At 43.1% G+C, this 22,539-nt stretch overlaps 1 protein-coding gene across 2 annotated transcripts in view; it reads left to right on the plus strand.

Moving 5' to 3' along the window:
• The first annotated feature begins 2,937 nt into the window (after window positions 1-2,937).
• The window catches only part of LOC145861160 (uncharacterized), a 32,459-nt gene continuing 12,857 nt past the window's right edge, over window positions 2,938-22,539 (plus strand). The window contains exons 1-6 of one of the 2 annotated variants that reach the window (XM_082963159.1): window positions 2,938-3,056; window positions 3,243-3,370; window positions 9,304-9,369; window positions 9,781-9,900; window positions 12,017-12,163; window positions 12,271-12,329. In XM_082963159.1, coding sequence (XP_082819285.1) covers window positions 9,339-9,369; window positions 9,781-9,900; window positions 12,017-12,163; window positions 12,271-12,329 — 357 coding nt within the window. In that variant the 5' untranslated portion in view covers window positions 2,938-3,056; window positions 3,243-3,370; window positions 9,304-9,338. Of the gene's footprint in view, window positions 3,057-3,182; window positions 3,371-9,303; window positions 9,370-9,780; window positions 9,901-12,016; window positions 12,164-12,270; window positions 12,330-22,539 lie in introns of those variants that run through there. The other variant, XM_082963153.1, reaches the window with a different exon arrangement.

Genomic DNA, 22,539 nt, shown 5'->3' on the forward strand with positions numbered 1-22,539 from the left:
CTGATTTGAATGACTACTGTGTAACATTAGAAAATCATTAGATCATAAAATATGCTGTATACTAATTTCACCCATCTTCATTAGAAAATATGCATATTTTGTCCTACAAACATATTAACAATGACCATCATACTTTATTGTTTCACTTTGCTTCCGTTGTCAATGACTGCTAGTATACCACGTAAACACAAACATGTAAACTTGTCTCCCTTGAATAGCTCAATTTGGTTTTGCATTGAACAGGTCTCGCCTGGCTAACACAACTCAAGAAAAGGAGATAGGTCACAGGTCATTACCGTTACTAATGGTGTAGCCAAATTATTGACCTGCCTGCTGCTGAAGAGAAGTGGTGGGTTGTTGTTGTGGAGAAATATTATTTAGGGACGGATAACACTGTTTTCCGAGTGGTGACAATTTCAACCTTTTCTACACATTCGTTACCTGTACAGTACTTACAATAAATCCCCATTGAAATAAGTCACTCATGCATTCATTACTTGGAACGAGAGATTTATTTACAAGTGGCCTGTAATTCAGCCCATAGCAACTTGCATCACACATCATACTATTGGGGCATCGAGCATGACAGCATTATTTTTCACCTGGTTTCCTGTTCTCTCCATTGTGGAGAAGAATTGTCTTTGGTTTCAAAGTAAAGCACAGCATTCAGATGAAATGTGAGCCTGTAAGTAATATCTGGGAGGGTGACTGTTTTGTGTTTGAATGTTCATATAATTGTAGCCCTCACACACTCACCCCCCACTAAGGTATAATGTATGCAAATCATATAATTGCTTACACACAGCAAGGAAAAACAATCCACTTTTAGTTTACAAGGCATGTCCTTGTCTGTCAATAGCTGGACAAATGGGAGGATGTGCTGAAGCACAATGTAGGATTGTGCTTGTTGTTCTCATAAAATGGACAATAAAGTATTTACTCTATTCACTTGTGAATCATCTCTTTAATGGTATAGCATCACTAGCTATTACTATTACAGTAACTATGACTTACTTTTCCCTGTTTCAAGTGAAACTGTGAGGCTTCACTTGCCCTTGTAGAGTTGCCAGATTTTCAAATTTTCCAAAAGACGGGCCGGTTTTTAAAGAGTTTGTACAGTGTTCGGTCGGTGGTGCAAAATTTCAAATTTGGCAACCCTATTGCCTGGTAAAGTTGACCCCTCTCACTATTATGAAACACAGACAAGTAGGGTGAATCTGTATTAGAGAGTTATCATCACAGCTCAGTCATGCACAGTGTATGCCTACCTCATTTGGCTATTGGCTTGTTGGTAAAGCTCTTATTATTGTTGTCTTTTACACCGAGGCAACATTTTGCATGATGATACTTGGTGATAACTGATGAAAATCCCGGCTGGGAATGTAAAGAAAACATATGAAACAAACATATAACAAATGTAAAGGAAACATATGAAACAAACATATAACAAATGTAAAGGAAACATTTGAAACAAATATATTACAAATGTAAAGGAAACATATATAACGAACATGTAATAAATGTAAAGGAAACATATATAACGAACATATAACAAATGTAAAGGAAACATATATAACAAACATATAACAAATGTAAAGGAAACATATTAAACAAACACATAACAAATGTAAAGGAAACATATATAACGAACATATAACAAATGTAAAGGAAACATATATAACAAACATATAACAAATGTAAAGGAAACATTTGAAACAAATATATTACAAATGTAAAGGAAACATATATAACGAACATATAATAAATGTAAAGGAAACATATATAACAAACATATAACAAATGTAAAGGAAACATTTTAAACAAACACATAACAAATGTAAAGTAAAAATATATTACGAACATATAACAAATGTAAAGGAAACATATAACAAATGTAAAGGAAACATATATAGCAAACATATAACAAATGTAAAGGAATCATATATAACGAACATATAACAAATGTAAAGGAAACATATATAACGAACATATAACAAATGTAAAGGAAACAACACATAGGGTGTGATGGAATCAAATCAAATGTAAAGCATGTTTATATCACATATCCTTGTAGTTTCAATAGCTTGGTGTAGGGATTTCCATGGATAATATTTATGTTAACAACACACACACACATACATTTTCTTAACGTTTTTCAATTACAAAATACGTTTAAACTAATATGAAATAATGTATTTGTAATATAAATACAGTAGGTAACTAAATATTTGTAATTCTTACAATTTCACAATGATAGACACTTCCATGAGTAATGGCTTTGTGCCAACTATAGCTTTGACCATGAAAACTAACACGGAATGGATTTGTGCAAATAATTGTATGTGGTTGGAGTAGGTACAATTCCATGAGAGAACTAAAAGCTATACCAGCCTATGTGTGTCTTTTCTTTTAGGTGTTCTTCTCACAAAACGTTCAGGTTTATTAGGAGGGATTTTTTTGGTCACCTGAGTGGCCCAGGTGCCTTTGTGTGGTGCCCAGGTTAGGTATTCCACATTCCAAGAGCCACAATGCCACAAAGAGGTAATTGTTGTCAAGGGGGTTTATTCTGCAGAGAGGGGGGAGGGGGTGATTTCTCATTGTGTTGAACAGAAACCAGAAGGTTCCCCAAAATCACCTCACCAGTCTGGGAATTATCTCACAAGAAACCCATGAGGCAGCAAGGGCTTCACTACAATCCTGTTGCTTTTCTTTTCAGACAAACATTTTTAAATGTAGTCCTATACAGTAGATGACCATTTTGAAGGGCTTTCTGTTAAGTTGATGAAGACTGTGGGAACATTTTGTTTGCAAAAAAAAAAGAAAATGAGGTGATAGGTAAATATGTATGATTTTTATAAAGAGATGTAGAATTTTTCTAAGATTGTTTTGGGTTGCAGATGTTAATGACATGATTATGACCTGTTGTATCACTTTGCTCCATTGACATTTTGTTTCATAAATATGTCGGATTACATAATTGTATTAATTAGTCTCCCATGACCATCTGTCAACTGGCCAGCGCACTCCAGATTTGGTCCTGGTTCCTGAGATTATAGGTGTGTATTAAGTTAGCGGGCCAGAAGTTTACCCTAATTTGATCTCTGGGCCCTTGTATGGTAGTTTAAACCCACCCAGCTCTCTGCCTGTAGTCTCCTCCTCTCTGCTAGTTGTTACTAGTAATTGAGTGGGTGTGCAGGTGAGAGTTTCCACTTAATAGGTTGTCTCTCCTGTGCTGTCACTAGGAAGAACAGAGGGTAGTGGCACTAGGAGAAAAGGAAAGAGGTTAGACGGAGAGAGAGAGGCTCTACACATCATCCACAGCTGATACAGACCGTTTCATCCTCAGACTTTTGCTCAACGCTACACACGGGTAAGCGTTTGTTGTTGTTTTTCCGGGAAAACATTTAGTTCAACATTTGTTTGCGTTATTCTGTGCCATTACCTGCTTATCTCAGACTGATTCAGTTCAACAAGGAGGGTTGCCTTGGTTGCTTAAAGATGATAGAGTAGAGAATAATGTTGCTTACGTTTACTTCACAACAATAAATATAAGGTTATGTTACTGGCATCGAATGCTTTCATATTTTCACATAGTGCAGTGCCTTCTGAAAGTATTAAACTGAGATGTTTTTGTACCTGGCCTACACACAAAACCCCATGATGTCAAAGTGGAATTATGTTTTTCTGACATTTTTACAAGTTAATAAAAAATGTAAAGCAAAAATGTCTTTAGTCAATAAGTTTTCAACCCATTAGTAATGGCAAGCCTAAATACTTCGAACACAGATTCAACCACAAAGACCAGGGAGGTTTTCCAATGCCTTGCAAAGAAGGGCACCTATTGGTAGATGGGTAAAAAAAAGCAGACATGCAATATCCCTTTGAGCATGGTGAAGTATTTAATTACACTTCGGATGGTGAATCAATACAACCTGTCACTACAAAGACACAGGCGTCCTTCCTAACTCAGTTGCCAGAGAGGAAGGCAACCGCTCAGGGATTTCAACATGGTGACTTTAAAACAGATACAGAGTTTAATGGCTGTGATAGGTGAAAACTGAGGATGGATCAACAACATTGTAGTTATTCCACAAGGAAGGAAGCTTGTACAGAATACAAATATTCCAAAACATGCATCCTGTTTGCAATAAGACACTAAAGTAAGCTTGATGCCTTATTGCAAACATGTTTTGGAATATTTTTATTCTGTACAAGCTTCCTTCTTTTCACTCTGTCAATTAGGTTAATATTGTGGAGTAACTACAACGTTTATCCATCTCAGTTTTCTCCTATTGGTCTTTCAGTATGTCAAAATGTATTGAAATTGATAATTTACTCATGAAGCTTACATTTGAAATGTGTTGTTAAAATGTATTATTAGCCTACTGCAGAGAATATGCACCATAGGCGCGTCTTTCCACTTGTGCTCTACAAACTCCCGCCAGTGGAGAACACTTTGTTCTCTTTTTGAAATGTTTGCTGTTGCTTTCACACGTTTTAATGAATATGTGGCACATTTATATTCCATTCAATCCTACAATAATTGCTAGGGTTTCGTCATTCCTTCCCCGTAGCGTTTATTGCAACACTTATACATTTATGTTTCATGACGTTTAATAAGATACATTTTAATTTAGCATGTCTTACCCTCTGAGTGGGGGCGATGTTTATTGTTTACATGAACGTTTGCAAGACTCCTGAGGTAGAAGCTATGTTATTTAATTCAATTGGTTTCCTTTGTTCATATTTACTGGGTTATGCCGGAGTTCCAAGTGTCTGTGTCCTATGCATAGAGAATGATAGAGTTCTCTAGTGGCCAAAAGGCTATTTAGCATGGGTAGCTTCATTGAGTGCTTCCACCATTTTAATGTAGTCATTCATTTACATTTCGACAAATTTCAAAGTGTTTCCTTTCAAATGGTATCAAGAATATGCATATCCTTGCTTCAGGTCCTGAGCTACAGGCAGATAGATTTGGGTATGTTATTTTAGGTGAAAATTAAAATAAGGGGTGGATCCTTCAGAGGTTAATGTAGTCAACTGGGTGGGACTTCCAATGTTATTGGCTGATCCCTCCTGTTGACCCTGTTGGAGTCATGTCAAACCAGATCAAAATTGGCTACTTCAAAATTGAGATTGCCTCAATGGTGCTGCCCCACTCCCCATGCTGTCACAAACACTGAAGTGTCACAGATACAAAGATGAGTCCTCTATCTATTTCTATGGTCCTAGGTCTGTCATTCTGGTTGTCAGTAATAGTAGCACATGCCTCAGTGCGCATAGAAATGCGCCACACTTTGCAGTCAGTACATTGAATAAGAGAAAATTACTGTTCCATGAATGAATGGTGATGAAATGTCATTAGGCTACTAATCATTAAGCCTCATTAACACGAAGGTTCCTATGTAACAATTGATGTGGAAATGGCATTTTACATCGGAGAACCCAGTGTTTGTGTTGTAATTGGCAATTGGTTAATTGTATGGTCCTGTGAGGAGCCAAGTGCTTATATGTACCTGTTTGAGCTCCTGTTACACAGATTCAATTTGCTTTCTCAAGCGGAGGCTGTGCAGTCTTACCCTCTACCTGTGTCCTTTCATATAGGCTAGGTTAAGCCTGATACCGAGGCTATTTCTTTTGGGCTATTGCCAGTGTATATTTGGTCAATCTGCTTGTATATTTTGTATGATAAGGCACTTTCACCATTGGATCACCAGGACCTGTAAATAAATCTACACTCTGAGCAGTCAACCTGCCTTGTCTTCTGCTGATTTCATGCCCTTATGACTGCTAAAAGGACCCTATTTTACAATTACAAAATTCAAATGTGTTGTAGATAAAATAATGAAAAGGGCCGCCTGGAAGACTCAATAAATAGGCAAAGATTTGTAGTTGCAATTCATTGCATGTATAGATTTGTTTTACTTGACTTGAGACTTTACTTGAAAAAACGTGTGACTACTCGACTTGACTTGCTCTTAGAATGCACAAGTTGGACTTGACTCGAGCCGTTCTACTTGGGACTCGACTTGCGACTTGGACCTTGTGACTTGAGACTTGCTTGTGACTCAAATAATAGTGACTTGGTCCCACCTCTGCTGAGTACCACTCTTCATATTTTCAAGTGTTGTGGTGGCCCCGTCATGTTATGGGTATGCTTGTCATCGGCAAGGAATAGTGAGTTTTTTAGGATAAAAAGAAAGGGATTAGAGCTAAGCACAGGCAAAATTCTAGAAGAAAACCTGGTTCAGTCTGCTTTCCAACAGACACTGGGAGACAAATTCCCCTTTCAGCAGGACAATAACCTAAAACACAAGGCCAAGTACACACTAGAGTTGCTTATCAAGACAACATTGAATGTTCCTGAGTGGCCTAGTTACAGTTTGTCTTAAATTGGCATGAAAATCTATGGCAAGAGATGAACATGGCTATTTAGCAATGATCAACAATATGTTTTGACACAATATCCCATAATGACAAAACAAAAAAAGTTAATTATTTATTTTTGCTAATTTATTGAAGAATAAAAAATCGGAAATATTACATTTACATAAGCATTCACCCTTTACTCAGTAATTTCTTGAAGCACCTTTGGCAGCGATTACAGCCTCAAGTCTTCTTGGGTATGACGCTACAAGCTTGGCACACCTGTATTTGGGGATTTTCTCCCATTCTTTTCTCCCAGATCCTCTCAAGCTGTCAGGTCGGATGGGGAGTGTTGCTGCAGAGCTATTTTCAGGTCTCGGCAGAGATGTTCGATCAGGTTTAAGTCCGGGTTCTGGCAGGACCACTCAAGGAAATTCAGACTTGTCCCAAAGCCACTCCTGTGTTGTCTTGGCTGTGTGCTTAGGGTTGTTGTCCTGTTGGAAGATGAACCTTCACCCCAGTCTGAGGTCCTGAGAGCTCTGGAGCAGATTTTCATCAAGGATCTCGCTGTATTTTTTTCTGTTAATCTTTGCCTCGATCCTGACTAGTCTCCCAGTCCCTGCCGCTGAAAAACATCCCCAAAGCATGATAAATAAAGGCCTGATTGGTGGAGTGCTGCAGAGATGGTTGTTCTTCTGGAAGATTCTCCAATCTCCACAGAGGAACTCTAGAGCTCTGTCAGAGTGATCGTCAGGTTCTTGGTCACCTCCCTGACCAATGCCCTTCTCCCCCGATTCCATGTTTGGCCGGGCTGCCAGCTCTAGGAAGAGTCTTGGTGGTTCTAAACTTCTTCCATTTAACAATGATGGAGGCCACTGTGTTCTTGGGGACCTTCAATGCTGCAGAAATGTTTTGGTACCCTTCCCCAGATCTGTGCCTCGACACAATCCTGTCTCGGAGCTCTATGGACAATTTCTTCGACCACATAGCTTGGTTTTTGCTCTGACATGCACTGTCAACTGTGGGACCTTATACAGACAGGTGTGTGCCTTCCCAAATCATGTCCAAACAATTGAATTTACCACAGGAGGACTCCAATCAAGTTGTAGAAACATCTCAAGGATGATCATTGGAAACAGGATGCACCTGAGCTCAATTTCGAGTCTCATCGCAAAGGTCTGAATACTTATGTAAATAAGGTATTTCTGTATTTATTTTAGAAAATAATTGTAAACATTTCTAAACTCCTGTTTTCACTTTGTCAATATGAGGTATTTTTTATTTCATCCATTTTAGATTGAGGCTGTAATGTAGAAAAATGTGAATACTTTCCGATGGCATCGTATATTACATTTGATATACTTTAAGTAATATGAACTTTCTCCTCTACACACACACCTATAACTTGGCCTACTTTTTTTTAAAGTGGTACTATTTGTCACGGATTCCCTGGTATTCCTGCTCATTCTGTGCACCAGTTCCGGAGGTCTACGTCACATGCCTCTCGGCGTCACTGAACTGTCTCATTACGCACATCCAATTCCCCTGATTAGTAATTGTATATATGTGCCCTCTGTTCACCATTGTCTTGTCGGTTATTGTTCCCATGTCCGTTGGTCTGTGAGTACCTGTGCTTTGTTATTTCGGCTTTCGTGCTGCGTGTATTGTGCACTTGTTATTACGGATCTCGTCCCGTGTATTGCTGTGCATTTGTTATTACGGGTCTCGCCCCGTGTTGTGTATTGCCGGTCTTGTCTCATGTATTTATTAGAGGTTTAACCTCGCTCTTTTGTTTGGTTTACATCCCTGTGTTTTTGTATATGTATTTGTTTTGGGCTTCGTCCCCGTGCCTTTCATGGAATGTTGTATTTTTGGGTGGAGTATTAAATCCCCCTATTACATATTCCTGCGCCTGTCTCCAATCATTTATACAACATGACACTATTGGCAACTGTTTGACCCTCAGTATCCAGGGTGGTGAGCCCAAAGGAGACTGTGGTTGGTTCCTAGGGAGGGATGAAAAACATGCGGTGCTTAGTGATATTGCACCGGGGACATCATGAGGAATAAACACATTTTAATTGTGTTCATGGCTGAACGGCTGCCAACCGACACTACAGAACAAAATCATGTCCTTTGATGCCACACGTTTGTGTCAGATTTTTTTGGCAATGGTCAATATTATAATTTACCAGCCACAATGTTGTTGTGAGTAGATGGTTGTTTTACAGTTCACCATCTTTCTATTCCTAACTCTCATTTCTACCTCTCTTTCCTACACTTAACAAAATGTGACTTACAAATCAGGCGCTGCGGCCAATGCAAACCATCAGATCAGTTTCCCCATAGAACAATTAGGGAATTGTTTGCGGAGGAGCCCTCAGATAGATGATGGCATAAGATCAACGGATAAATCCAGGTGGGACATAATGAATGGAGATGTGTAAACAGTCTGATTGCTCTACCGAATCTGACTTGGGTCATGTGTCAACAGCAAAGGCATAATAGACCTATGGGTTTGGGTCTTTACTTATGTGGTTTGTGGTATTACTTTTGTCCTCTTCATGCTCCGGGTAGCATTATTCAATAGTCAGCTAACCACGATGCTAGAAGACAATAAGGAACTATTATATCACCATGTTCAGGGTGTCACATTTCACTGTTTCTCAGTTTATTTCTAAATGTAAGATCTTCTGTGCCTAAGTCCTACTGTAGCAGTGTTAATCGTTAAAGGGACACAATCGTTACTTATATTGTTTTAAGATTATAGGGGTTCATTTTCTTAGGAACTTTTCTTCTTATTGTTTGTACAAAATCATCATAGTCACATACTGTATGTACTGTAGATAGTGGTATGGAGCTGGAGGGAATGAATATCATGTTCAAACATATACTGGGTCGAAATGAACTCATCATGACTTCTCTTTTCCTTTCTAGACTGGACTAAGGGCTCCTACTCCCTCCAGAAGACTATGGCCTTAACTGCTTTTTTTAAAGGCACGGGTATGTTTACTTTCTAAGTATGCCCATTGCCTAAAAAATTTGCATAGACACATACCGACTGATTCTTGAATGACATAAGTTTAATCAAAGTTACATAAGTTACCCATTGATTCTTGAAGAATATAACTTATATAACGTGAATCAAAGTTATAGAAGTTATACTATTCAAGAATCAGTGGGTAAATATCAATAATTGAAATGGACAGATTTTCAGATGCCAGATTGTATCTTTAAGATTCCAGACCGTACCTGCAACTGCAGTTAAACTGCAAAATTACTGGAGTTATACTGCAGTGTCCTGCAGGTATACTGCACTCTGAAAGCAAACGCATGGTTAAGAGCTTGTTATGTTTAATATACAGGACCTGCTAAATGATGACAGCTGTATGCCTCTCTTTTCTCTCTGAACAGGCCTCCTGCTCTTCTTACTACTGGGACTGCAGCCATCGTCATTTGTTTCAGGACAAAACACAACCTTAACTTCCAATACTACAACCACGGTGGATGCATCAACTACGTCAGCTGCCATGAGTACAGTCTATACAGCAACTACCGTGACAACTACCACAGCTATTGCAGGATAAATCAATGTTTAAGTTTACATAGCTGGCCATATATGGATGTTACATTTTACTTTATGGGTTGGTTATGTAGGCTTCTTCTAACCCATTGCTTTCTACTACATATAATAATACCATTAAAGTACAGTAAATCTTTACATAAAAAAAACAACGTCTATCAGAATTCCAGTCATTACAATAATTGTTATACCCCTTGATCTTCAAGAATAGGACTTGGAAATATGGAAGTATAGATTAGACAAATTGTTTTACCTGAGCATAACCCCAAAACTAAGGACTTATTGGGCTCATTGATTCCCGTTGAAAAATAAATGCTGCGCTCATGAAATGGCATGCTTTGAGCACTACTGAAATGTGCTATTTACATGTGAAAAATGAATGCCATATGCTGCATTTGCTATAGGCCTATTGTTGACCTTTTTGTTGGTGACACTTTGATATCGTGATAATATGCAACCTTTTAAAGGGCAAATCCACCAGGGCGGCAGGTAGCCAAGTGGTTAGAGTGTTGGACTAATACCCGAAAGTTTGCAAGATTGAATCCCTGAGCTGACAAGGTAAAAAATCTGTCGTTCTGTCCCTGGACAATAGTAAACCCACTGTTCCTAGGCCATCATTGAAAATAAGAATTTGTTCTTAACTGACTTGCCTAGTTAAATAAAGGGAAAATAAAAAAGGGAAAATCCACAGATGAAACAATTCCAAAATGGTCGCCCCACCTGTTTTGGTAAAAAGCTGAGGGATGGGCCTGGAGAAATGTAACCACTCTCAGATTAATACACAGAGCTATGAATACAGTGACTGACCAATCATGATATCAAAATGATTGGCTATACAGTGTGTTTCCATTTACAATGTATACAAACATTGGAGAAAAACAAGCTTATATTTTGAGTTCTCATGGAGTGTGACAATATATACACACTACCAGTCAAAAGTTTTAGAACACCTACTCATTCAAAGGTTTTCCTTTATTTCTTACTATGTTCTACATTGTAGAATTATAGTGAAGACATCAAAACTATAAAATAACACATATGGAATCATGTAGTAACCAAAAAAGTGTTAAACAAATCTAAATATATTGTATATTTGAGATTCTTCAAAGTAGCCACCATTTGCCTTGATGACAGCTTTGCACACTCTTGACATTCCCTCAACCAGCTTCACCTGGAATGCTTTTCCAACAGTCTTGAAAGAGTTCCCACATATGCTGAGCACTTGTTGGCTGCTTTTCCTTCACTCTGCGATTCAACTCATCCCAAACCATCTCAATTTGGTTAAGCCTCAACCAAATTTAGCAATAAAAGCCCCACTTTTATTCCATAGGCTGGGATCCGCACTATGCAGCTGTTGCAAAAGCACATTTTCACTGGCTGTCCACTGGTTTCAAAAACAATGATTGATAGGCAGCTTAAACTTCTTGAATTCAACCATTATTGGATTCAAATACACATTTAGATTTGTGAACAGCCATGCACAACAACCACAATGCGTAAGGTGCAAGTAGCTAAATGAGAGAGCAGCAATGTGATTCACATCAATGAGCTATGTAGATAACAATAATAAGTGATATCTGTATCGCCGTAGACTACACCACTGCTGTCATCCTTACCTACAAGCGTTTATTCAAGTTGGATAATCTTTGGATGCTGACAGCAGTCGCACCATTGGAAGACATAGCTTGGACTGTAGCCTAGAAAAACCTATTTGTGCTCTTTTCCCGCGATCGATTAAACACATTTGGTGTGTCATCATAGTGGTCTCTGACTTTTGGTCAGACTCGCTCTTGTGGAACAAACTTATTTTGTTCTACCAGTGTTTGTCAATGCTGATTTGAATGTCAATGAGAAAACAGAAGTGTCAAAGATTTTCTTTTGCGAACATCCTTTCTGAATTTAAAAGTAATCGTAGAAGTAATTTTTAAAAGGATCTGTAATCTGATTACAATATTTGTGTTGGTAACGTAAGGCATTACAGTTACAGTTTGTTTTTTGTAATCCCTTACATGTAACTGATCCGTTACTCCCCAACCCTGTCTGGCATTTCTTCTATGAATACTACAGTGACATCGGACACAGCAACTACAAAGGCAGCTACCATGGTTCAAGGTGCTGCTAATACGGCTACCTCTACCTCCAAGTCAATGACAACAGCCATGACCTCCACTTCAAGAAGTGGAACCATTGACAACTCAGGGAATACAGTGGCGGGTAATACAAAATACTGATTGTTTTATGAATTCACATTCAGGATATATGGTAGATATATTTTTTTTGCCACTGTGCTCTCACACTACATTTTGTCCTTGCTAACACAGGTAGTGGAACCACAAGCACGGACAATACTACTTCATGGGGCACCAGTGGCATGACCATGGTGAGTCTAATACTTTAGTCGTCTAGTAGATTTAATATATGATATGATATTACGTTAACACTTTATTTGAAGGGGGTATACATAATGATTCTATATCATCTTTATGAAGCCAATCATGACACCTTTGTGAATGTTGCAGTATCATTAATAGCAACCTTCATTACACATGTTTTATTCAACATCATTCATGAGGCCACTAAGTAAATAGTGCTTGGAATTATTACAAATTGTCTTAGAAAACAATTCAACTGCATCATCTGGCATCGATCATCTGGCATCACCATCATCAAATCATCTAGCATAACTCCAGTGGGTTGTCAGAAGCACCAGTCTCTGTCATAAGCGGGTACACTCTGTTGTGAAGGAACTCTCAGAGTGTAACGGCCGTCGTAGGAAGTGGACCAAGGCGCAGCGGGTTGAGTGCTCATTTTTAACATTTATTGAACACTTAAACAAAAACTAAAAAAACGAACGGACGGCAAACAGTAATGCGGACGACACACAGCTATGCAATAACAACCTCCCACAATTCCCATAACAAACACACCCCTAATTATAGGACCTTCAATCAGAGGCAACGAGAAACAGCTCCCTCCAATTGAAGGCCCCAATCCCAATTAACTAAACATAGAACTAAACACCCTAGATCAGACATAGAAATACACAACATAGAACCTAACCAAAAACCCCGGACTAATCTAATCAAACACCCCTCTACATAAACACACACCCTGAACCACATAAAACAAATACCCCCCTGCCACGTCCTGACCAAACTATAATAACAAATAACCCATTTACTGGTCAGAACGTGACACAGAGCTGGCTTCATCAACATCAATTTCTTTGTTTTGTTAATCTACCTAATTTAAGGTGACCAGATTTCTGAAATTAAAACCGGGGACATTTCCAGTTCGGCAGTCAATATATCATTAAAATATCCAATGTTATTATCTATGAAATAAAAATGGGGGAAAATTCCGGTTTCATGTATTTAGTCTAACAGGCACACTGTGATAGAGAAAACAACTATATTACAGAAACACTACAGACAAGACAGAACTGTCCAATCTGAACAGCCATTCAGTGGTCCTGGTAGTCTGGGTAGAATAAGAGCAGAAGAGAACATGAGCAAAATTGAAAAAACAGAGACAATAGTATATGTGAAATACTTAACAACATAATAAAGAAATAAAACGATGAGATTGGTAACTACATAATATACTTATACCAACCTAATCTGTATATTTCTCAGAAGAACGTATCTTCTTCAGGATTGCTCTGTCTTTTGCCAGCTTCTCCATGAACTCCTGGCAGGGGAGGTTGAAGTTTGTCTTCACAATAAGCATGGCCTTGACGGTCGGAACAGTGAACCTGTTTGTTGCTGCTGTCCATATATCATTAATTTGGGAGAACACTCTCTCGACTGGTGCATTACTTCCAGGTTAGCACATGACAACAGATGCTAATCTAGCCAGGTTAGTGTGTGGGATGTCGTTCTCTTTGAAGTGGGTAACCACCGTGCTCCATCTCTGACTAAGCGGTGTCTCAGATGTTTTCCATTCTTCAAGCGATTCCCCCCTTTAGGAACTCTTGCAGGCCAGTAACCTCGTCAAACAATGCATCCTCATTGATGGTCACAGTTTTCCTGCAGTGTGGCTGCTGCCTTCTGGATCTCTTCACGCTGAGGTTTCCTTTTTAAAAGGAGACAATGTAAATCTTTTAGATTATCTGTGTGCTTTCCCCATGCTTGCAAGTAGTTCACAGCCATAGTGAAGAATGATTGGAATGTTTTGAGAAAGCTCTCTTTAGACAAGGCTCCATTTTCCTCTAGCTCAGAAGTCCTCTGACCAAAACTGGAATGAAGTTGTCATCACGTCTTACAGTCAATTTTGCCTCAATGTTTCTCAGAATTGCAGCAGACTCCACAGCACAGTAGTCCTGGCCTCCAAGCATCTTGATCGTGTCACTGAATACGGTGAGGTTTTCATGGACAAAGGCCAAAGTTCAGTCAGTGGATCTTCGAACATTGTTCGCAGGACAACAGGGCATTTGTCTTCAGAAAAAAAAGGATTTCAAATGGCACATACATTTTCAGCACTCTTTCTAGAGCAGGGATCATGGACAGCCAGCGAACATTTCTGTGTCCTAAAATGTTATGGTACTGCTGGCCAACAAACTCACAAAAGCTCTTCAGTCTTTCTACTCTGACGGTGAAAAAATCCAAATATCTTTGTGAGCAAGTACTCAACATGAAGGGGAATCATATCCAAAGCTGTTCTGGCCATGTTATGAATGATGTGGGCAAGAAAACCTAAGCCAATCACCTCCCGCTGCAGAGCATTTTTAACTTTGGTATGGACATTGACCCTCCCCAGCCTATTCAGTCCTCCAAAGTTGGTATTTGTGTTTTAGGCAGAGAATGCCACAACTTTGTTTTCCAGGTTAAATTTTGGGATGACCACCAGGACTTCAGATGCAATTTCCTCTGCTGTTTCTCCTTTCAATTCAACAAAATCAAGCAGTTTTGTTTCCACAGACGTGCTGCCATCATATATCTTACAATATCTGACTACTATTGGCAGCAGCTTTACATGTCCATGATTGGACGCATCAATGGATAGGGACACACATTCAACCTGGTCTAGGTCCTGTGTTACCAAAGTAGTTTCCCATGTTGCTAACACGTTACTCACTATGGCTTCACATTTTGTCCTAGCACATGTAAACTTTGGCTCATAAAGCTTCCGTGCCAGTTGTGCTGTGCAGTCCATAGATCTGTAACTATGATTGTGTCGCATAGTGTGGTATTCAGACACCCTCCTGCACAGCTAAATCATAATCTTCTTGGGAAGGCTCTACCTTCATGAAGAATGTGGTGGCAATCAGAGAGGCTTTATGCTTTTTCGTCTGTTGATGTTCTACCACTGCCGTTCTTCTCTCGCTGCCAATTGAAAAATAAAAATTACAAAGGGTGCAGTTAACCATTCTATCGTCTTGACCTGAGCGTATAAATGGAAATTCTCTCATCATGTTGTCATTAAAAATGGCATTTTCCGTTTCTTGGAAAGAGCCATTGTGCCTCCTCTGTCTGCTCTTCTTCACTCTCCTTGTGTCACTCTTCTTCACACTCTTATCTTTCTCCTCTTTTCTTCACTCGTCTTCCTGCTCTTTCTTCCTTTCCTTCTCTTTACCTTTCCACCTCACTCTTCCACACTCTCCTCGGTTCACTATTTTTACTCCCTTAATTTTTCCTTCTCCTTCCTCTCCAATCTTTAATAATAAAGAGTACACTATTAGATAAAATACTTTAGTTATTAACAGATTCCCATTGCTTATTTTTATTTTATCTCAAAATTCAAAAGGCACTCGCACATCTGAGCAATCTTTTTGCAGGTGCATGGCAACAGTTGAAACAGGATGAAGGAAAAAGGAAACCGCACACTGCTCTTGATAGTCTCACTGATATTTAATAAGCTTACGTATCGGCCTCATGGCCTTCGTCAGAGCTTTTGTGATTTTTTTTAAATCAGCACCCCTATGTAGACCTAGCCCCACCCACATCCGTTCCACGCATGGAAAGGGGTTGGAGGCAAAGGAAAAATAAATAAGTGCTACCAAACATAACAATATGTATTTCACAAACACTTCAAACGTGTATAAATAAGACGCATTAAACACGTCCATAAAACCACAATGAGGACATAGCAATTTTTCATTAATCATTGGGTACATCATACGAAAAACATGAGTAATATTAAATAGGCACATAATTCATGTTCAAATTCACAACATAACATACATGGGCATTTCATCATTAAGTCCTTTAGGAAATAATGTCTGGAGGGTGAAAATCCAAAAACATTCTGTTCTGCTCAGAGTATTATTAATGTCACCTCCCCTGTCTGATATCTTGACTTTCTCTATGCCACAAAATCTAAAGGTAGAAATGTCATGTTTTAGGTCATTAAAGTATTTTATCTCAAAAACATTGTTTGGAATAATAAATTGTCAGGCTCTGTAATCATATCTTTACCTTTCCTCCTCTCTCTCTTTCACTCTTCTTCCTATCCAGTCTCTGTCCTCTCCACTCTCTAACAGAAAACATTATGCTAATGTTATCCATGAAAATTTCAAAATATATTTTCACACTACTTATTATGCCAAACCATTAAAATTGTAATCTACAAATAAATATTCTCATAATTAATTGTGCATTAATTTAATAGTCATATTTTCAAAATTAGCCCGTCCACTGCATGTTTACATGTGAACGTGTTTTAACCTAGCTACCATGACAGTAGCTAGCTAACCTAGCTAGATAACTTAGTCGACATTGCTAATGTTAGCTAGGATAACCTATTTAAAACCTTATAATGCAGATCATCTATCTATATAATAAATTGTGATATTATAACATCATTAGCTAGTATCTCAAACGATTGTAATTTATATGGCTTAAAAATACGTTTGTGGTGATGTTGTGGATTCCAGTGACACTTGCTAGCTTCTGGACGAGTTTTCCACAGCAGTTCTCTATAATTAGCGCGAACAAGTAGGTAGAAGAGTGAATTAAGCTGCTATAGCGAGCAGCCCCCTCTGCTGGACAAAACAAGAACGCGATTGAGACGTCAACCGGTAGGCTCTGCTGCCCGGTCTTTCTTGCCACCTAAAATATTGTAATGACCCGGTATTGTGTTCTGTGTTTGTGGGTGTGTTATGGTTCTCATGGCTACTAGCAGGGGTTAAATATGTCAGGACAGAGGGAAAGGCTGGGGGGGTATGATGGGTAATCCCGCTGGATTTGGAAATGATAAATAGGGATTACTGTCTCATCTTCTCTCTCTTTCTGTTCGGGGCCTTGATCTGTTCCTATGGGAGTAAACATTAATTAGACTTGGTATAGTTGTGTACATTCGGCATTTAGCGGCGTGGGCTGTGGCCTGAACAATAGCCCAGTTTAGGAATAAACCTGTGTTCTGACCTGCACACCTAGAGTCCGTCTCTTTTTCCTTTATGACCCAGCCGGGTCATTACATTGGTGTCAGAAGTGCTTTCGAACTACGGGACCAAGACTAGGCGAGTTAGCTGTTTAGTATAGGCTGGGTTAGCTTTAGCGTGACTCGCATCTACGGTCATGATGCTTGGGGCGAGGCGGAAAATTAAGGAAGTGTCGGACAATGTGTCCGTTGTGGGCTCGGGGGTACCCGGTCGGGAGGGTCGGGCGGCGACTGCCGTGGAAGAACTGGAGGGCCACATGGCGGGAGTTAAATTGTCAGTCAGCAAGATGGCAGAACTGGCGGGTTTTCCTTCACGCCGCTCGAGAGCAGACGTCACGGCGACGGGGATATCGACGTCACCAGGTGCGGAAATGGCGGGGCCTGCTTATGTAAACAGAGATGGCAGCGGCCTATTGCCATTAGCCACGGTAGCGGCTAAACTGCCAAAGTTCAATGGACAAGGTAAATGGGAAGTTTTTTTCACTCAATTCGAGTTGTTGGCTAGAGCCGGGAGGTGGTCTGACGAGACGAAAGCGTTACAGCTTGCCCTGAGCCTGACAGAGGAGGCGTCGGAATGCCTGTTAACGCTAGCCCCGGACGAGAGGGGCGACTACGGTGCGCTAGTGGAGGCATTGGGGGGTCGTTTCGGCAGCGACGCGCAGCCCAACATGCTGCGGATTGAACTGAGTAACAAAAAGAGACTTCAGGGGGAATCATTAAAGGCGTTGGCAAGTGGTATTCTGAGCCTGACCAGGCGGGCTTATGCAACTATGCCGATTGGGGTGCAAGACGAGCTGGCACGGGACAGTTTTATTAGAGCGCTCTCTTCCACCGAACTGGGTAAGCATGTTCAGATGGCGGACCCACCATCTCTGCGGGCTGCAGTGGAGATAGCTAGGAAGAGGGAGCTGATCTGGGGTGAGGGAGTGGGAGTGGAAGTCGCCAGTCAACCAGAGGTGAGAGCAGTGGTGGCTGGGGTGCCAGGGGTCACGAAACCAGAGTGGGTCGACGAGTTGGGCGGGCTAGTCAAGACTGCTTCGCTTGTCATGGAGAGGGGCTCCAGGCAGCGTCGCAGTGTCAGCTCAACTCCTATTGTCTGCTGGGGTTGTGGCCAGCCTGGCCACATTCAGCGGGAGTGTGGCAGATTCCTCCGTCACCAGGGAAACGACGGCGGGTTCTCGCGCAGGGGGCAGCGCGGACCCACCCCCCCGCCCCCAAACCCACTGTAAGCAAAAGAGGTACCCAGCAGCGCAGACAAGAGGGTGGGGACCTGCTCCCCCAGGGTGTAGCTGCCGCCGTGTTTCCTAGTCCGGTAGTTGTGGTGGGACGTACCACCGTTGGGGACTTCTGCAATGTCATCGTCAAGGTAGAGGGGGTGGAATGTTTGGCCCTGGTCGACACGGGCTCTACAGTAACCCTGGTGAGACCAGACATACTACCTGTTGGGGTGCGGGTGGAGCCGACCCTTGTCCAGCTACGGACTGTCACGGGGGAGCTAGCCCCCATGTTAGGGAAGTGTCAGCTATCTGTGACTGTGGGGGGGAGAACTGTGGGGTGTCTGGCGTGGGTAGCAGCGGTGCAGGACCCCTGTATACTGGGAATGGACTTTTTGAAAAACTGTGGGGCTCAGTTGGACTTAGCGTCGGGCACTTTGAGGCTGTCGGGGGGGCCCACAGTGGGAATGTCGCCTTCGGGAGAGCCAGCTGGGGGCAGGGCTGTCCCTCCGTCTTCCTCCAAGCTTGCAGAAACTCCACCGGTCATCCCGGCTGCTCCCTTGGTCGTTGTGCCATTCCAGCAGCTGTCTCCGGCGGCGACGGCCTTCACTCCCCATCATGGTGCAAGCACAGGCAGCTCAGTAGCCCAAAACACACTGGCTCCTTCACCCCATCAGCCCGACGGGGGGAAGGAGGAAGCTATCGACGCCGTCGAGGCTGTGTGGCTGAAGAACTGTCAGGGTCTGGATGACAGACAACAGAGACAGTTAAAGCAGCTGCTGTTGGACTTTAAAGATAGCTTCGCTTGGGGGGAAGATGAGGTAGGACAAACGCACCTAGTTCAGCACGAAATAGACACTGGGGACGCCCGACCCATTAAAATTCGGCCCCGTCGTATTCCCCTTGCCAGGAGGGAAGCAGCAGACACAGCTATTGTTGACATGTTGCGGGCTGATTTCATTGAGCCATCAGATAGCCCATGGTCCGCGCCGGTCGTCATGGTGCCTAAGAAAGGGGGTAAACTTAGGTTTTGTGTTGACTACAGGGGCCTAAATTCTGTCACCACTAAAGACTCTTATCCCCTACCGAGGGTTGATGAGTCGCTAGACCACGTGAGAGGGTCCTCGTGGTTCTCCTCCCTTGATCTGCGCAGTGGCTACGGCCTTCTCCACAGATAGGGGCCATTGGCAGTTCAAGGTGCTGTGCTTCGGGCTCTGTAATGCTCCTGCCACCTTTGAGAGGCTCATGGACAGAGTGCTGGCGGGGGTTCCGAGAGACGAGTGTGTTGTGTACCTAGACGACATATTGGTGCACGGCACATCGTTTGAGGGGGCACTGGGGGCACTTAGGCGAGTGTTAGAGAGGATCTCGGGGGCGGGGCTAAAATTACATCCGGGAAAGTGCCATTTCATGCAAAGGGAGGTGGCGTTCCTGGGGCATCAGCTGGGTGGTGAGGGCATCAGCACGATGCCAGACAAAGTAGAGGCTGTGAGGGGGTGGCCAGTTCCAGGGGGGAAAAAAGAGGTTAAGAGCTTCCTGGGGCTGGCATCCTACTATCGTAGGTTTGTGAAGGGGTTTGCGGGGGTAGCGGCTCCGTTGAACCACCTTCTCAAGGAGGACACTGTTTTTCAGTGGACCGAAGAGCACCAGCGGGCGTTTGAGGCTCTCAAACGTGCCCTGATGGAGGCCCCTGTCCTGGCCTCACCAGACCCGAACCGTCCGTTCATCCTGGACACCGACGCAAGCAATGAGGGTTTGGGGGCTGTGCTGGCTCAGCGTGGTCCTGATGGGGAACACGTAGTAGCTTATTACAGCAGGACTTTTGATAAGGCTGAAAAACGCTACTGCGTGACAAGGAGAGAGCTTTTGGCTGTCGTGGCAGCAGTACGCCATTTCAAGTACTACCTGGGGGGCCTGCCGTTTGTGGTCCGGACGGATCACTCCGCCCTGCAGTGGCTTCTCTCCTTCAAGGAGCCAGAGGGTCAGATTGCCCGCTGGCTGGAGGAGCTGCCACCCTACGACTTCCAGGTGGAGCACAGAGCCGGCCTTCGCCACAGCAATGCAGACGCCTTGTCCCGCCGCCCGTGTGCTGAGGATGGCTGTGGGTACTGCGCCAAACGGGTGGAGCGAGAGAGAGAACTGTGCAGGGAGGAGGGAGTCACCGCCACGGTGAGTCAGCTGAGTGTGACAGAGTGCCGGGAGCTTGAGGCTGTGGACGTTGGGGAGTGGAGGCGTCGCCAGGAGGAGGACGCAGAGCTGCGTCCTGTGCTGCGGTGGGTGGAAGAGAGAAGACGACCGCCATGGGGGGAAGTAGCCCCTCTATCACCAGTCACCAAGGGACTGTGGGCTAAATTCACAGTCCTTAGAGTGGCTGAGGGAGTGCTCCAGAGGGGGTGGAAAAAGCCAGCGACTGGAGAAATTACGTGGCAGGTAGTGGTGCCCAAAAGGCTGCAGGGGAGCGTGTTACAGCAGCTTCATGGGGGAGTTGGCGCAGGGCATTTTGGGGTCTCCAAAACGTTAAAGCGCATGCGTAAAGGCTTCTATTGGGCCAGGCACAGGAGGGATGTTGAGGACTTTTGTAGGCAGTGCGACGAGTGTGCTGCTAAAAAAGGACCTCCAGGTCAGTCACACGCCCTCCTACAACAATTCCCAGTAGGGGAGCCCATGGAGAGACTGGGGGTAGACATAGTGGGGCCGTTTCCAACCACAGACAGAGGTAACAGGTGGATTCTAACCGCTATGGACTACTTCACCAAGTGGCCGGAGGCTTACGCTCTCCCAGACCAGGAGGCAGAGACAGTAGCTGATGCGTTGGTGGGGGGAATAATCAGTCGGTTTGGGGTGCCACAGTCTATTCACAGCGACCAGGGGAGAAACTTCGAGTCACGGGTGTTCTCAGAGTTGTGTAGACGGTTAGGCGCGGAGAAGACGCGCACTACTCCGCTTCACCCCCAGAGTGATGGGCTGGTGGAAAGATTTAACAGAACGTTAGCACAGCAGCTGGCCATCGTTACCTCAAAACACCAGAGAGATTGGGACACCCACTTACCGTTTATTCTTATGGCATGTAGGTCGGCTGTTCAAGAATCGACTGCGTGCTCCCCAGCGCTACTAATGTTAGGTCGTGAGTTGCGCACCCCAGCCGAACTGACGTTTGGCCGGCCTCCTGATAATGACGACGGGGTTTTGCCTGGCCTGAACTATGTGTGTCGTCTGCAGAACCGGTTAGAAGCGGCTCACACCTTCGCAAGAGAGCAACTCGAGAACGCAGGGGTGCGCCAAAAGCGCCACTACGACTCGCGCGCTAGGGGGAGGCACTTTGGAGCGGGAGAATGTGTGTGGCTTCACAACCCCACGCGCAAGAAGGGGCGGTGCCCAAAGCTGGACAGTGCATGGGTGGGGCCGTGTCTGGTGATAGAGAGAGTGGGGGAGGTGACGTACCGGGTGGAGGTCCCCCCACGGAGCAGGAAGGTGGTGGTCCACCGGGACCGATTGGCACCCTACAGAGGGAGGAAAACGGTAGGAAATGGGAGTGAGGTCTCTGATGTGAGCCCACGGGAACAGTCTAACGAGGAGACTCTAGCGCAACCTGAGCCTGGGATGGGGGCTGCTTCTTCGGAGGGCGCTGGAAATGACATTGGGGCAGATGAGTGTTCTGGGGGTTCACCGGTGAGAGCCACGGGGAGGCCCAAGAGACTGATGCGACCTCCGGGTCGTTTTAAGGATTTTGTTGTGTAACCCTAGGGGCTAGGGTTTAGAAAGGGGGGGGCTATGTAACGACCCGGTATTGTGTTCTGTGTTTGTGGGTGTGTTATGGTTCTCATGGCTACTAGCAGGGGTTAAATATGTCAGGACAGAGGGAAAGGCTGGGGGGGTATGATGGGTAATCCCGCGGGATTTGGAAATGATAAATAGGGATTACTGTCTCATCTTCTCTCTCTTTCTGTTCGGGGCCTTGATCTGTTCCTATGGGAGTAAACATTAATTAGACTTGCT

This window comes from Salmo salar, chromosome 02, assembly GCF_965601325.2.
Source record: "Salmo salar chromosome 02, fSalSal1, whole genome shotgun sequence".
Taxonomy (NCBI): domain Eukaryota; kingdom Metazoa; phylum Chordata; class Actinopteri; order Salmoniformes; family Salmonidae; genus Salmo; species Salmo salar.